Raw genomic sequence first — 16,816 nt, 5'->3', positions numbered from 1 at the left:
CTACCATGCTTCGAGAATTCATTCCTAGGGACCTTACTGCATGTCAGTCAGAGACTACAGGTTCCTCTGGATGCTCGTTGATGAGGACCTCTTCAAGAGAAGAAATTCTCACACGAAATCACAAAACACAAACCACAAAACTGCCTCTTCCAATCGGAAGGATTGCGTTCTGACCACTTGCTAACCGGGTCGAACTGCAACGGAATTATGAGGACAACTGGCCTATTCCGGACCTATCAGTTATGTATTACAGGTTCCTTTAGATGATCATTGCCGAGGACATCTTTGAGGGGTTTGAGAAGCATCTTGTCCCTTCCAAGCTAGGAAACAGCAGGAAGGGCGATCTCATAAGCTCAGGTTTGCATCTCTGCACACACACCACACCACAACTCCACAAACAACATGTCAGCAGCAAACCGAAGTGTCGATACTTCTGCTGAGATGAGTCACATCCGGGCTGGCGACTGTAAGCTTCGATAGCTGAGAGAATACAAGCTGATCAAGTTCATGAGATTAATACACAATGATTTTTAAACACGATTGTTCTTGATGATACTACAAAGAATACGGCAGCAGTGGCGTGAGCCAAAGCTGCAATTCCAGGCTGCGTCTTGGACAGTCCGAGGACTTGATTACGGCCCTGTCAAAGACCAGGCCAAGCGATGCTGGACCTGTCGATGAATCTGGACGTCAATAAGCTCGATGATGGAGTCAATCTAGCTCTTGATAAAGGATAATGAATGGGGAATAGATAGCATCCATCCCTCCTGTCGATATGAGAATGGAATGTACCTATGCGAGTCTACTTCAACATTAACGAAATTACATCATGGTAGTATAGGAAGTCGGTAACAAAGACATATGGCCCTGTATGATCATGGCTGTGACGACAGATCTGATTGTCATATCCGGCTCGACAGGCTATGCACATCGGAATTTTATTTCCTTGATTTATTAAACTTGAGGCGAAGAATTTGGGGGCCGTTTCCTAGCCGCATGCCTGTGCCCCTCACCCGCGTGGTCATCCGTCTTACATTGCAGAAACAAGGTTATCACCTCATATTTCGGATAGTAGTTTGGACGATTATGTGCTTGAAACAGATGAACTCGAGCGGCTTTTGGAGCGGGATTTTAAAAACCTCTAGGGAAATAACCGCAGACGCCCGGTTATTAGGACAATGGGTCCTGGCACATTAAAAATCTGACCGCTTAATGGTTGCTTCTTGAAGGATTGCAGTCTAAAGAGGGCTGAGCTGGGATCCGCACGTCTAGGACGGAATGGGTTACCTGCGCGGACCAACCTTGCATGACCGTTGGACAGGCACGACAAGGTTGTTTCAGCTTTTGGTAGGGTTAGAAATTCACTCAGTAAACATTCGGGGTCCTTGGGCGAACAATGAATATAATACAATTCGTCTTGTTCAGTTGTATCAGGCTATCGAGGTTGTGTATTTATCCGGGCATCATCAACACAGCGTGAGGTAGACTGAAGCATCATGTCGGCTGTCAGATCAGATCTTGGCGTTATCCTTAAGCAACACGCCTAACCAGGATCATCGTGACAACTCAACTAATCCGGCCACAGAAAGCCTAGCCTAGCCTAGCCATGTCTCTAAAACTGCCCATCCCATAAAACGCCTCGTTCTTGGCACCACTCATACCCTCGCTCCAAGCACCAACCAACCCCCGTCAATCCTTAATTTTCAGCTCTGCCTCCAAAAGAGATGACAAACCCCGCCCGTGATTTCTCATCTCTTTTCTGTTTCTTTTGCTCCGTATTCTTTCTGCTGACCGTCATTGTTTCCATTCGACAGGTGAACTGACTGGCAAAGATGAAGTATCACGGCCTCTTGCTTGGTGTCTCCGCCGGAGCAAACGCTCTAGCCATCGCTGAGGCCACAAAGCGACGAGATGCGGGCTACATGTATCAGCCTGATCCGACCCCCATTGTGGGGATCTCTGATCTGAGGCATTTGGCCCTGGGGAAACGACAGGAGACTACCGCTGCGGCATCGACCTTTACGCTTGTTGTTAGTCCTGACTCAACATGTGGTTTTTTGTCGGGGTCACCTGGAAATGCGATTACTTGCGGCAACGGAGACAAGTGTAGTTGGGAGCTGCGGTATGCCACGGCCATCTTTTGCGGTTCTCAGGCGTATAATCGCTGTTTGGAGAGGGATGATGCTCTGGATACCAAACTTTGCAATGATGTTTGTCAGAGCAACCAGTATAACCTCCTTTGGTGAGTGAAACAATTGGCTTGAGAGCGAGTACGTAACTGACTGTATCAGCACCAATACTGCTTCGCCTTACTGCGGAACATATAATTATCCTTCTGGTGTTGTCGGCTTCAGATGCGCAACGGCATCAGTGACAGCCGCCCAGGATGTTGAGTTTACATATACCAGTCAAAAGGGCCGCAGCTTCTCTACGACAATGGTTTCAGACGAAACTTCATCAACTATCCCCTCAAGCTCAGAACCTGGCTCATCGACAGAGGAGCCTTCTTCAACAACTTCAGAAGCTGAGCCCACCGAATCTGACTCAGGCGGCGGCGGCGGAAGCTCAACACCTGTCGGTGCCATCGTTGGAGGTTCTATCGGTGGTTTCGTCGCTTTGTCGCTTGTAGTTCTCGGCGCATTCTGGCTTTGGCGAAAGAACAAGAACAAGAACGCTACTCAACCATCACCACAACAACCACCCGTGGCAGCAGCTTCATCGATGCCTCCCCCAGGTCCTTACGGTGATGCTGTACCCCCCATGGCGCAGCATTATCCTAAATCGGATGTTACATCGCCAACACAGTCGGAGTGGAGAGAGTCAATGATTACGGCGCAGACTGCTACTACGCCTGTGCAGAATCAGGCCTGGGGCCAGTATCCCCAGGGTTCTCCATATCCTCCTCAGGCACAACCGCAGGAACTACACCCACAGGGAAACCAGGGACTTCAGGATGGTCAGGTCCACGAGATGCCTTCTGATCCTAACTACCGTTGAGATTGATTAGGAAAGAAGAATTAGTACAAAGGAGTTTGTGGAGGAGAGATGATGGCTTTATATATATCAAACTGACGAATGTTTTTACGATTTGTCTTTATAATTCTTACTGCAAATTGAAACAATACCACTTTCATATAGCAACTTAAACTCTATAAGCTTTAACTTCAGGAGATTTTGATTTTGATAAATATCAATGCTTTAAATATCAAACTGATTTCAAGTATGACGGCATGAACTAGCTGACATGTCACTAAAGCTCAAGTGTCGCAAGATTAAGCTTAAAACGCCACGATTGTTTTGACAGGTTGCGTCTGAATCAGCCTCACTAGTTCCTGCGCACCAAATTGCTCACTCGAAATACTCATGATGTTTTGTAACAGACTTGTTGGACAATTCAGCCTGACTTCTTCAAATACCAAGTCCTAGTTCTGCGTCACAGTGAGATATATCATTTCAAACATATTCATAATTCATTCGCTAAATCAATTTGGATCGGCTACTCAATCTGGCCTCATCCCCGAGCTCATAACAATCTCATGTCTCATTCTCCTCATGCCATCTCAGTCCTAAAGGCGATGTCGAACCTCGAGCTCACCAGGTGCCTGGTAAGTAGGAACCTTCATCTCCAAAGCCTCACCAGAATATCCAAGATCCTCCGCAACAAGCATAGCAGCCTTCTCACCAATGAGCAGAGCAGTAGAGTACGTGTTACAGCCGACGTTGTCAGGGCAGATAGACAGATCAGCGACCTTGAGACCCTTGACGCCGTGGACGTTGAGTCTCTCGTCGAGGACACCGTGCTTGACGATGCTGTTGCCCTCCTTGGGAGCCATGGAGCAGGTTCCGAGGCAGTGCCAGGTTGATTCGGTGTGGCGCTTGACCCATTCTGTACGTCGATTAGCATGCTGGTGATGTAAATGGGGATCAGGTGGCTTACCCTCAACGGCCTTGATGTCGGCTTCACTATACTTGAGCTCCTCGCGGATGTGAGCCTTGTTGGAGTTGAGGATGTTGGCACCGGGCTTGCGGTCTGCCTCAGGGAGAGGAGAAGACCAGCTTCCATGGCCAATACCAGCAGTGAGGTTGCCGGGGAGAGCGTACTGCTTGGTGGTGTCAAGATCAAGATCATGAGCACGAGCAGGGCTGTCGTAATCAAAGAAGGGGTGCTAGAAAAGTAAGTGACTGGTTCACACCGATGCTGTGGAGGACTTACCATGTTCTCGACTTCACCGGCGTAGGCGTCCATGCGGCGGGCAGTCTCACGAGACTTGATGTATCCCCAGACCATGGGAACCATATCACGCTCGTCGTTCATCTGACATGGTCAGTATTTGTTCATGGCAAGAGGTTGTGGGACTTACGAATCCGGCATCAAAGTCGGGTGTATCATATGGATCAGCACTCTTGATGTGAGTGAAGCCACGAGAGAAGGGATACTCGAGGAAGTGGAACATGGAGAAGAACTTTCCAGGAGGCCTGTAACCTGTCAGTACCAGTACAAACGTGGCTGCCTCCATAGACTTACATGAGCATGTGGTCACCGAAGAAACCGGCAATCACAGAGTAATGCATGACAGGCTTGTCAGGCTTGTCCTTGAAGTAAGACTTCCAGCCCTCAGTGAAGTGAGGCGTAGGCCATCTCTCAAAGTCCTTGAGCTCTTGCTCGGTAGGCCGGATCTTGACACCAGCATCGATACCGTTGGTGGCAAGGGGTCCCTACTTTCAGGTCAGCCAGTACACTATACTAAGACATTTAATTCATCATACAGTCCCCTTAAGATGCCATTCATCGAAAACACGCTGTTTTTCTCATTAGTATATGTCAAGTTACGCATCTGTGGGTGGTTGGGGGGTTACCTTCTGAACCTCTGGGTCTCCACGAACAAAGTCATCGAAACTCTCAGTATCCGGCTTAGCCCGATACACCGAAAAGGTAAGGTAATGATCCTGGAAATTAAGTCCAACACCAGGAAGATCAACCTTGGGCTCGACGCCAGCAGCGCGAAGCTTCTGGGGGTCACCAATACCAGAGCGCTGAAGAATCAAAGGCGAAGAAAGCGTACCACCACTGACGACAATCTGCTTTCTAGCACGGAAGATTCGCGTCTGCAGCTGGTTCGGGTGCAGCGGCTTGGTAGGAACAGTCTGGACACCGACGGCGCGTCCATTCTCCATGATGATCTTGTCGACCTTTGTGTTGCAGGCCAGGTACAGGTTACTGTGCTTAGCACGTGTGGCGTGGATATAGGCGTGCGCTGAGTCGCTGCGGCGGCCTGTGTCGCGGTTGATCCATTTGAGCCAGTGCTCTGCGCCGTGGCCAGTGGAGAGATCCTGGAGATCGTCGACGAAGGGGATGCCTTGGGACTCAGCGGCACGAAGGAAGTCATCCTTTACGGGGTAGGTGTAGTTGCCGAAGGAGACTTTGATGGGGCCCTCGAAGCCGTGGATGTCTGGGTTGACTGAGTGGCGCTGGTAGGTCTCGTGCTTCCTCATAAGGGGGAGTAGTTCCTCAGTGGTCCAGCCCTTGGCTTGGAAGTCATCGTCTGAGAGTTGTTAGTGGTGTTCTGGGTGAGTGTCAAGAGTTGAGCTTACAGTCAGAGGCACTAGCTCGAGTGTACATCATGAAGTTGATGGAAGAACCACCACCTAGGATCTACAACAGTTAGTTCATGATCTTCACTCCCTCGAGCTCCAACTTACATGAGCACATGGCACAGTAGCAGAACGGCCAGCAAGCCACTTGCTAGGACGAGACTTGTAGAACGAGGCCGTCTTGGAGTCCAACTTCATGTTACGGGGGTAGATACCAGGCCTAAACACCCAGGGGTTGTTGAGGTTGCTCTCGCCAGCCTCGATGAGCAGAACCTTGAGGTTGTGGTCAAGATTCGCCAACCGTCCAGCAACGACACAACCGCAACTTCCACCACCGCACACAATGATGTCGAACTCCTCTGGCAGGACGCCGAGGCTGTTCGCGTACGAGTTGGGAGTCGCCATGATGAAGAAGCTGCAACTCTTGAAGCTGCTTGATATTCTGACAAAACGGGAGAGCTCTACAGCTTATTTATAACATGCGCAGATGTCTGTATATCGATCTCGACTGTGTATCAGATGCCGAATGATCCCCGAAGGTTGGTAGCATGTCCATCGGATGCTGGATGTAGTATCATCAACTCTGCGAACCCCTCTCGATACAAGATTGCGGGCACCAATGGCATATGCATGGCAGGGTCATCTGGGGTAATAAGATTGTGGATAATGGTTTCATTCTCATCAGCTCTAGCTCTGTCTTTGTCTGGGGGAGAGATGCTGGCAAGCTGGTGCTGGCTGGGCACAGTATCTTGCTTGGCCTGCAGGTCAGGGATATCATCTGCTTCGCCGCATTGACAGCGGGCTAAGGTTTCCCGAGACTTCCTTCTCCTATGAGAAGAGAAGAACAAGACGATTAAGTTTAGCAGGTTAGTTTTGGAATGTCGTTAAGAGGCATTGATATCCGTCTGTTCCGGTCTGAAACTCGTTGGTGAACTTTCGGTAGCACAACTGACTCGCACTTTCATATCCGATCTTGAGCAACATCAGTGCAACTCTGATCCCCGCCGGATAAAGCAGCTCCCACCACCGTGCAGAAACATGATACAAAACATAACGTATCATGTATGATATCCTACATCAGGCAAACTTCCCTTGTCCCGAGAGCGAACCAACACAGAAACTGTACAATACCAAGGATTCAAGTTGCATGTAAGATTACGACTTTACGGGCGTTAGCTACCCCTGTCCTTTACCCCCAGGGTTGTTCCCGGACAAATAGGCTTTGGGCACTGGAACATCCGGGATCCATCGACAGGTGGTAGAATGCGGGGAGAGGGCCACGCCAAGAGAGGGCTCGAGAGTTTGATGGTCGGCAATCATTGTCTCCCCCCGGAAAAGGACTCTTACACGAAGATGACGAGGCGGGGGTGAGCAAGGGATCAGGGTTGTAATTGGTCTGGGGAAGACTGAAGTTGGGTTCTTTGCGGGTGGGATCTTCAGAGTTTTGGTGGAGTGCGGTCATTCCCCCGCAATCTGACTATCGACCTTTTGGTAACTATATCGGCTCTATTCTTGGCATATCAACCAACAAAGACAGCCAGCGACAGCAAAAATAGAGACAGAGACCAAAATATAACATACAACAGCGGGGATTCGCTGGTCGTCACCGACCCAACTACTAATCCGCCCCTTACCAGCTTATCTATGGGAGAGCGGACGGGATCCCGAGTTCTCTGGTAGGTATGGTCGTATGTGCTCGATTCTTCCTCAGTCCGCATTATCATCACGGCATTGGGATCCCGAGCAAGCTTCACTCTTCACTTTTCCAGAGGGATGGTAATACATAAGCTTTAGACGGTGTATTGTGGTCTGGAATGATAGGTCCGCAAAGTTTACTGTAGCGTCTGCACTGCAACGCTACCATGTCCGCGTCAGCATTCGGATAAGTTGCAGCGGGGAGAAGAAACCGCGGGTGGCATTCACGTCCTTGGCTTTTCATGTTCCTGAGGAATGTCTCAGTTCGTGTGTTTTGCTATGATGATCCGAGTTCTGTATTTTGTATATAAACAAGAATCATGTCCTGGGTCAAGACAGATCAGGGTCCACACTGCAGTGATGTTGTCAACAAGGATACTGTCTGTGCCGTAGTATTCGTCTTCGTGCCGACCAGTCTTGTGCTCAGATGCCCAGCGAGATCAACACTATGATCGTCGAGATAGAAACCTGCTCCGCTTGTCAAGTGACTCTGCATTGACCGCGGAGGCCTTGTGATTCAGGCATTGGTGGACAATTAGATCCCGATTACTAAGGCGCATCATGAAGTTTGAGCAAGTTGAAGCGAAGATGTTTAAGCGAGGGGAGCTCATGTGGAGATGATAAGCTAGAACGAAAGAAGCACGCCCGTGGAAGCCTCGATATGGGATGTACGCGTATAAGTGAATGCATGCCGCGCTCTTTGACTTCATGTGGGTTCATGTGGGCTCCCCACATGAGACATGGATTTATTACATATGATAAGTTTATGAAAGTTCCATATATGGCCAAGTAACATCTATGCTGTCAATAAATCCACGGATTTCAGATAAAGGCTTTCTCAACACATAGGGAGTAGTTCACAGCTGAGTTCTGGGCATGATGCTTGGCTGATTAGAGAGTTCTTGCTGAGATATCATCCTGAGGAGATGCTTACCAAGAAATTATTGGTAAGAATTGATCTATGTATGGTACAAGCTTATATATTTCTTTCTACAGAGACAGATCATCCGTTCTTCTCCTGTACTAAGCGGAGGCAAGACAACTTAGGGCTCTTATCCTAAGTAATACAAAAACTTAGGTAAGTTTAGTATATTCTATTACAGCTTTAGACCAGTTTCGTAATTTCGAAAGTTCTATCGGCTTCTATGTAGCATTTGAAGTCGTGTTTGATAGAGGAGTGATCGGGTTGTGGCTCGTTGATTCTAAATTCGGTGTAGTAACTTGCATGCGAGTCCTCACGCGCCGTTCAGATATACCTCATAATAGCTGTTGAATGAGTCTATCGGCAGCCGACGGTCCGATACAAATATAGGTTTTGTCTCGAAGTTGGATTTGGTATTGGTAGAAATCTTCCTTAAGCATCTTGGATAGTCTTGAAACTCACTTTATATCATCTACTGATAGAACTCTCTACCAGAAATAATTAAGAAACTTGCTGCAATTATCATTACCTTTCTCAAGCGGACTGTACCCTCTAAATACTGATAACAGATAAGAACACATATACTGTTCTATCGTTTTCCTCGTTATATCAAGTTTCCTTCTTGACCGACAAGTCAACCCATTATCATTCCTTATGCTAACCAAGTTTCTAGCATAGATCTGTATAATGATAGGCTCATCCATATGAGCTTACCAAGCTTATGATAGGACATTTCTCGAGCTCGGCGTCCGAGTTCAGCCTCATGTTTGTAGCATCCATCCTTGTGAAATCGATGCTTTCGATGCTTGATTGAATACGACAAAGGGCATTACTTCAACTTCATGGCCACAGCTCACAGAGTACAAGTTACCCAAGGTCTCAGTTCCGTGTTACGTGAGCATACTTTTCTTCGCCCGGTTGCCGCATTGATCTTGAAATGTCATATTAGCAATGGAGCAACAGGAGTTCATCTGCTTGATAACGTCGTAATCCCTGCGGTATTTCTTTACTATAAGAACCTCCCGTGGATATATAGAATGTAAGAGGTTATCATGAATTTCTATGTCAGGTATTCCTAGCTCTGTCTTTGTACTGAGTTATATGCAAAGCGTTGATATTGATACTCTTGGTGAACCCGGTTTTAAGGCAGGGTTAAACGGGAATTCATTTTATCTTATATTATTAATAGAATCCTCAGCTTAGAACCTAAACTTATATTTATAATTATTTTGAATTTATTTTGTGATATATCCATGCGAGATGTAGATCAGTTAGATCTCCAGCTCAGTTGCACTTCATACAGGATACCCTACACCATTTCCGCCTCATCAATGGAAAGACAAAACAGTAAGATCACGCGAGAATTGACATCTCTTATTTATAAACTTCATCAATTACATCTTCATACCTTTTTGCACGTTATCGATGCACGTGGTGGCTGATCAGCCCCTCCATGACAAACTCCAAATTGCGCCATCCAGATCACGTCTTACGAGCCCTCACAGCCCAGCCCATCACAAGCCAGAAAACACGCGGATGTCTCGCCCCGAAACAAGAAAAACAGCTTATCAATATGAATCACGTCTTCATTGCTCCGATCCCATAAGAAATCCAACATGTCTCGAGTAACTCACCAGCAACATATCCAAAATGGCAGACTCGTCCAACGCGCCGCTGCTGCAATCGCGCAGCTCCTACGGTTCAACTGATAAGACCTCTACGCGCCATGATTCCATCGATAGTGAAGCTGCGGGGGAGATACAACCAAGTCGCGATGTAGAAGACGATGTGCTCCCCGAAACGTCGACCATCGGGAGGAATTTATCGTGGCAGAGCGCTTACATCCTCGTTATTTCGCGCGTCGTCGGCAGCGGTATCTTTGCGACACCGGGAACAATCGTTCAATCCGTCGGAAGCGCAGGACTATCGCTATCGCTATGGATAGTCGGCGCTTTCATCGCAGCTTGCGGTCTTGCTGTGTCGCTCGAGTTTGGGTGCATGCTTCCTCGGTCGGGAGGCGATAAAGTATACCTTGAGTTTGCGTATCGACGACCACGATTACTTGCGTCTACGCTGTTTGCGATGTATGCTGTGCTTCTGGGATTCACAGCGAGTAACTGCATTATTTTTAGTAAATATGCTTTATTTGCGCTGGGAGTCGAAGCGACAGATGTGTTGAGCAAGAGTCTTGCTGTAGGACTTCTCACGTTTGTTTGCATCACACACAGCGTGTTTCCCAAAGCAGGCGTCAAGATCCAGGATGTTCTGGGCTGGATAAAAATCGGAATCATCGTCTTTATGATCCTGTCAGGCTTCTACGTCGTCATCTTCCGTCCCGACACGAGCACGGCACCACTTACGCACCAACTCGCATGGGAGCATCTTTGGGAAGAGACGAGCTGGAACTGGGGCGTCATCGCGACGAGTCTTTTCAAGGTATTTTATTCGTTCGCGGGGTTGGATAATGCTGCGAATGTTATGAATGAAGTCAAGCAGCCCGTGAGGACGTTGAGGTCTGTTGCGCTGACGGCACTGGGGACGGCGTGTGGATTGTACATGCTTGTTAACATTGCGTACTTCTTGGTGGTACCGATTGAAGAGATCAGAGGGAGTGGTGAACTCATTGCTGCGTTGTTCTTTGAGAGGTTGTTTGGGGAGAAGTTTGGGAGAGTTGTGCTCCCGACAGCTGTGGCATTATCGTCAGTCGGGAATGTCATGGTCGTCGCTTTCGCACTGGTATGTCCATCCCATTTCCATAAAGCATCAAACTAACTGTAATAGGCACGGATGAAGCAAGAGATCGCAAGACAAGGCTTCCTCCCATACTCATCCCTGCTCTCCTCCTCACGACCATTCAACTCTCCGATGGGCGGCTTCATAATCCACTACATCCCCTCCTTTCTCGTCATGATCCTTCCACCGTCTGATTCAATCTACTCCCTCATCCTCGACATCGACGGATACGCCGCGCAGCTTATCGGGCTAGCCGTAGCAATCGGCCTCGTAAAGCTCCGCTTCCAGCGTCCAGACCTCAAGCGACCCTTTAAAGCGTGGATGCCCGCGGTGAGTATTAGGATAGCGATGAGCTGCGCTTTAATAGCGGCGCCGTTTTTTAGACCGCCTGACTACGAGGGGGAAGTGTTTTACGCGCTGTATGCGGTGTTTTCGTGGGTTATTCTTGTGGGTGGTGTAGGGTATTGGTATCTTTGGACGAGGGCGGTGCCGAGGTGGAGGGGCACGAGATTGCAGGAGGAGACGTGTATTTTGGAGGATGGGACGACGATCACGAAGCTAAGGTATTCTTAGGGAGATCGGAAGAAACGGTTGATGTGCGTTGCAGATGAAGATGCTGTCGATCATTCAGGTCCGAGACATCCTAGATAGAGATTGGGTAAGAAGAGCACATCTTTAATAGATAGATAGATAGAGATCTGATTCTAAAGTTAGACACGAATTGCATAGATTCATCATGTTACCCTAATGTACAGTGAATATTGCAGACTGGCCGGACTGGTCGTGGTAGAGAAGAAAAAACTCTATTGCCATCTCTGTATCCACAAACTCCGAATGCCTTCATCCTCCACTTCCACAGCGTTCCAAATTCTTGGGTCCGCAATCGCTTGCCAAGCCCTTATCGGCTCATCGTAAGATTGCGTTATGGGTCAAATCGTTCTAGCTCGCAAACATAAACATGTCTAGCCTTATTCCGCTATTCGTGTGTTCCACCCACCACGTTTCTTTTTTGTTCTTTATCACCAGAACGAAAAAAAGAAGGCCATCCTCAGTGGAGTTAGTCTAGACGTCAGTGGAGCAAGCGTTAGTTGAAACGAGACCATGTCAAGCCATGTTTTCTCGGACGACGACGACGCCGAGAGAACTGTGACTCTCCGTGTGATGACTGAGTGAGAGAGTGAGTCTTTGTTCAATTGAGGGTCTGAGTGTTTCCCCTGCCAAGACATGTCATCCTTTTTTTCATCTGGTACCTGCGTTTGCTACAAACAAAACAAATTAAACGACGAAACATTCTGCGGGTCTCACTTACACACACTGAACCTCTGTGAAACATCATCATCTCGGCCGAGTAGAAAAAAGAAAAAATGCCACTGAGGCTTTTCTCCCAAAAACTCCACGATCTATCAAACATGTCATCCGTCGATAGTTACTCAATAGACCCGATGCGAATTGCGCTGACAGCAAAAGGAGGCGTACGCAGTTCCTCCCCTTTCTCAACGCCACAGCGCAAAAAAGTGTTTAAATTGCTGCGGCGCTAAAAAGGTGATTGACTGGGGTGCGTTTGTTAGGCCAGATCCGTAGTTCAGCTGGTCATGTCTCGTTCTGCGATAAGTGAGATGGTCAAGTGAGGGCTTGAGCGTCGGATTGTCGGCATTGGCCAAGATTTTGTGTAGACGTCATTGTTTTGTTGGGCTTCTTTGAGGGCGTGAGTTGGTGATAAGCGCTGAGTGTTGTGGATGGTGGTGGCGTTATGAGGACGGTTGACGGGCATGGGATTTGGAGAATGCCCCCAAAGAACACTCTCATCGTCAATGGCGTTATCTCATCATTCATAGAGATAAGAGACCTGGTTAATATGTCGATAACTTCACCTGCCATCCAGTCTCACGTTTCAGGCACCGGCACGTCTCCCACTCACCGAGACACTCCCTCCTATCACCACAACCACCACCAACTACTCTCCGTACTCTGCCCTGACAAAACCCCATCCTCAGTAACCCTTACCTGTATGTTTCATTTTATTTCCCGTAGCGTTGTAAACCAAAGCGCCACCAAACGGTCTGCACCCCTGACTAGCCACTTCCTCCCCACCACGACACCGCAAGCTATCGATTCTCCCATCCCCGAATCGTGATAGCTTCACCCGGGTCAAGTCCAGATTTAGAAGATGGCTACCACGGTACGGCGCACTCTGGATCTTTGGCGCCAAGTGACTTCGCTTGCTAGATCGTGCCAGTGGCGATGGAGGTGGACAGATCGGTAATTAAGCCAAGAATTCGATGAAGGACTCTTATATATCCGGTGTCGTGCGTTCGCTCTTGTGACTGTTTTCCTCAGCGGTAACAACACTCTCTTTCTTTTCTTGCTGTTGCTGTGCATTTGCCTGTCACTCTTTTGACTTGATACTCTACCAACTACATTCCACTCGCTCACTACACGAGAACCTTTTATTCTCACTTACAATCGTTACCTCTACTGCAATAGCTTAATACCCTTACCCAACAATGCCTTCCTCAAAGGTCTTTGCAGCCATCTTGGCTGCTCTGGCCGTGGTCGACGCCAGCCCTTGTAAGCCCAAGCCTGTCACAACCAGTGGTTCAACTGCTCCCGTTGTGACTACTTCTGGCTCAACCGACATTCTTTCTTCTACTGCTACTACCGAGACTGCCGCTACCACCACCACTGAGGCTGCTTGCTCTCACTACACTCCTTACACCGAGATTGTCCCCGCCGATTGCGGTAAGACTGGTGTTGCACCTAACTGCGCCGATAAGGTCATTGGATCTCCTATCACTGTTACCGACTATGCTCAGTGTGGTAACACTTGCGGCATGACCGTTGGCTGCAAGTCCTTCTCCATCAAGGGTTCTTCTTGCACTCTGTACAATGCCCCCGTTTCTTCACTCGGATATACGTTCAGCGAGGGCTCCGATGCTAGCCACTTCTATGACCTCGACCTTTGCTTCGGATGTGGTGAGGACACAACTACCTCTGGTACTGAGACTGCCACTGGATCTCAGACTACTGAAACTGAGACTGAGACCTCCGCTACTGGCTCTGCTACCGAGACCACTGGTACTGCTTCAGCTGGAACTACAACTGCTACCGGCTCAGAGACAGAGACTTCAGCTACTGGTTCCGAGACTGGAACAACCACTGCCACAGGCTCTGAGACCGAGACCTCTGGTACAGCCCATGCTACAGGCACAACCGACACTGAGACCTCAGCCACTGGCTCCCAAACCGAGACCACAACTGCTCCTGGCGCTACCACTGAGACCTCAGCTACCGAGACCCTCACAGCCAACACAGACACAACAACAGCCGCTGCCACAACTACAACCTCCGCCGGCTGCACAGCCTACACACAAGTCGCCAACCCTCCTTACAACAACTGCAACGTTAGGGGCTCTGCAAGTGGTGGCGCCTCCATGAGTCAACTCGCAACCTACGGCAACACTGCCAGTGTCAACGACTGTGCCCTTAAATGTGCTAACTACCACGATGCTACCAAGCCCAACGATAAGTGTCTCTCCTTCGCCCTAGACGGGTCCAACACTTGCTATGTCTACAGTGTTCCTGTTAGCACCCTGGGCATCAACCGCAGCGGCCTTCCTGCTTGGGAGTTTAATGATTTGGATGCTTGTTACTCTTGTGATGAAGGTGCTGCTACCACCACCACCACTGCTGCTGGTGTTGACACTACTACTACTGCCGAGACTGGCTCGGAGACTGGTACTACCACTGAAGCTGCTGGATCTACAACAACTACTGAGGCTGGCTCTGACACAACTACCACCACTGCTGCCGTCGAGTCTTCTACCACTGAAGCTGCCACGACCACAACCTCCGCCGGCTGCACAGCCTATACCCCCGTCGCCAACCCCCCTGCTGCCAGCTGTGACGTCCGAGGCGCCCCCAACGGCTTCGCTGCTTTCATGGCCCAGCTCATTGGCATCCCTAACTCCAACACTGAAGACTGTGCTCGCCAGTGCGGTCTGTACCGCAGTTCCACCATTGTCGACGATAAGTGTCTCTCGTTCGGTCTGGACGCCAGCAATACTTGCTACCTGTACAAGGTCCAACTTAGCAGCTTGAACGTCGATGCTGCTGGAACTCCTGTCTTGGAGCTTCATGACTTTGAGGCTTGCTATTCTTGTGATGAGGGTGGTGCTACTACTACTACTGAGAGCGGAACAACTACTACTGTGGAGTCGGGATCGTCCACTACTGAGGCTGTTGTTGGATCTACTACTACTACTGAGGCTGGATCTGATACCACTACCACTGCTGCTGGGGTTGACACTACCACTACTGAGACTGGCTCGGAGACTGGCACTACTACTACTGAAGCTGGTGCTGGATCTACAACCACCACCGAGGCCGGTTCTGATACTACCACTACTGCTGCTGATGTTGACACCACTACCACCGAGGCTGGAACTACTACCACCGAGGCCGGCTCTGATACCACCACCACAACAGCCGCTGGTGTCGATACCACTGCCACCACTACCACAGAAGCTGGCGTCGAGTCTACCACCACTGAAGCTGCTTCCACCACCACCGACTCCGTCTGCACCGGCTACACTCCCGTCCCCAACCCTCCCAGCACCAGCTGCGCCGTCAAGGGCAAGACCTACAAGACCTACATCTCCACCGATACTGGTAGCAGCGCCGATGTGTGTGCTAGCAAGTGTAGCGAGGTCTCTGGCTGCAAGACCTTCGCTTACAAGGCTTCTTCATCCACTTGCACTTTCTACACTCAGACTGTGAGCGAGCTCCAGATCAACAACTGTGCTTCTGCCGAGGAGTCTGAGTTCTATGAGTTTGAGATCTGCTATGCTGGTTGTGGTCAGGCTACTACCACCACTGAGGCTGCTGGTTCTACCACGACAACTGATGCGGGTGTTGAGACTACTGCTACTACTACTACTGAGGCTGGTGAGGGATCTACCACCACCACCGAAGCTGCTGTTGCTTCTACAACCACAACCGAGGCTGGTGAGGCTTCAACCACTACAACTGAAGCTGGCGCTGCTTCAACCACCACCACCGAGGCCGGCGTTGCTCCCACAACTACAACTGAAGCTGCTTCTACCACTGAGGCTCCTACAACCACCACCACCGAAGCTCAGTCCACCACCGAAGCTCCCACCACAACCACCGAAGCCCCCGTGTGCACCAACTACATTCCCCTCCCCAACGCTCCCTCAACCTGCGGCAAGCAAGGCAAGGTCTCCTGCCGCTCCACCCAGAAGCTCGGCCAGGCCACATCCGTCACCGACGTCAACGCCTGCGGCAAGCTCTGCGGCACAACCCTCACCTGCAAGACCTTCTCCTACACCCCCAAGTTCCGCAGCACCGGCGGTTACTGCCAGCTGTACTCCGCACCCCTGGCCCAGCTCAGCTTCACACCCTGCAACACGGGCGTCAAGTTCTACGACCTCGATACCTGCTACACCTGCTCCAACACCCCCACGCCTACACCACCCGCTACGTGTTCCAAGTACGTCCCTGCGTTTGAGAAGTGCGCCAAGGACACGCACTGCGGAACACGCGGTGAGATCTGCCAGGAGGAGAAGATCAATGTCGTGGGCGATGCGTCGTGCCTTGAGAACTGTGCCAAGAGCTGTATCGACTATGGCAAGGAGTGCAAGTACTTCAGCTACCAGCCTGCGTTCTACAACAGCGCTGCCAAGTGTACGCTGTACAAGAGCGGCAAGATCAACAAGAAGAGCACTTCTTGGGTCAAGTTCTACGAGCAGGATTGCTTCAAGTGCCAGCAGTCCAAGTAAGCACTGCACCTGGTACATGATGGAAAAGGATTAGACACAGGTTTGGAGGGAAGAGTCGGAGAAAAACATTCTTTTC

General features: G+C 49.7%; 4 protein-coding genes and 1 non-coding gene across 5 annotated transcripts; 3 read left to right on the top strand and 2 right to left on the bottom strand.

The window, feature by feature from the left end:
* Positions 1-1,832: 1,832 nt before the first annotated feature.
* On the top strand, positions 1,833-2,997 carry FMAN_03958 (uncharacterized protein; the record flags this gene model as incomplete). The annotated part of the gene is made up of 2 exons (XM_041824124.1): positions 1,833-2,242; positions 2,292-2,997. The coding sequence occupies 2 exons, from the start codon at positions 1,833-1,835 to the stop codon at positions 2,995-2,997; spliced, it is 1,116 nt and encodes a 371-aa protein (XP_041689636.1).
* Positions 2,998-3,566: 569 nt separating this feature from the next.
* On the bottom strand, positions 3,567-5,997 carry FMAN_03959 (putative alcohol oxidase; the record flags this gene model as incomplete). The annotated part of the gene is made up of 9 exons (XM_041824123.1): positions 3,567-3,886; positions 3,938-4,166; positions 4,214-4,315; positions 4,362-4,476; positions 4,526-4,716; positions 4,768-4,800; positions 4,858-5,543; positions 5,593-5,653; positions 5,701-5,997. 9 exons carry the CDS (start codon positions 5,995-5,997, stop codon positions 3,567-3,569), a joined length of 2,034 nt encoding a protein of 677 aa, XP_041689635.1.
* A 1,169-nt stretch (positions 5,998-7,166) lies between these two features.
* On the bottom strand, positions 7,167-7,282 carry rrna46. The gene has a single exon (XR_005994038.1). It is a non-coding gene; the product is annotated as a ribosomal RNA (ribosomal RNA).
* Positions 7,283-9,859: 2,577 nt separating this feature from the next.
* On the top strand, positions 9,860-11,515 carry FMAN_03960 (uncharacterized protein; the record flags this gene model as incomplete). Its single annotated transcript, XM_041824121.1, has 2 exons — positions 9,860-10,945; positions 10,991-11,515. 2 exons carry the CDS (start codon positions 9,860-9,862, stop codon positions 11,513-11,515), a joined length of 1,611 nt encoding a protein of 536 aa, XP_041689634.1.
* Positions 11,516-13,446: 1,931 nt separating this feature from the next.
* Positions 13,447-16,740, top strand: FMAN_03961 (uncharacterized protein; the record flags this gene model as incomplete). Its single annotated transcript, XM_041824120.1, has 1 exon — positions 13,447-16,740. One exon carries the CDS (start codon positions 13,447-13,449, stop codon positions 16,738-16,740), a length of 3,294 nt encoding a protein of 1,097 aa, XP_041689633.1.
* Positions 16,741-16,816: the final 76 nt, after the last annotated feature.

This window comes from Fusarium mangiferae (genome assembly GCF_900044065.1).
Source record: "Fusarium mangiferae strain MRC7560 genome assembly, contig: FMAN_scaffold017, whole genome shotgun sequence".
Lineage (NCBI taxonomy): Eukaryota > Fungi > Ascomycota > Sordariomycetes > Hypocreales > Nectriaceae > Fusarium > Fusarium mangiferae.
The sequence above is the reverse complement of the archived record's forward strand: the minus strand, read 5'-3'. Positions and strand labels throughout refer to the sequence as shown.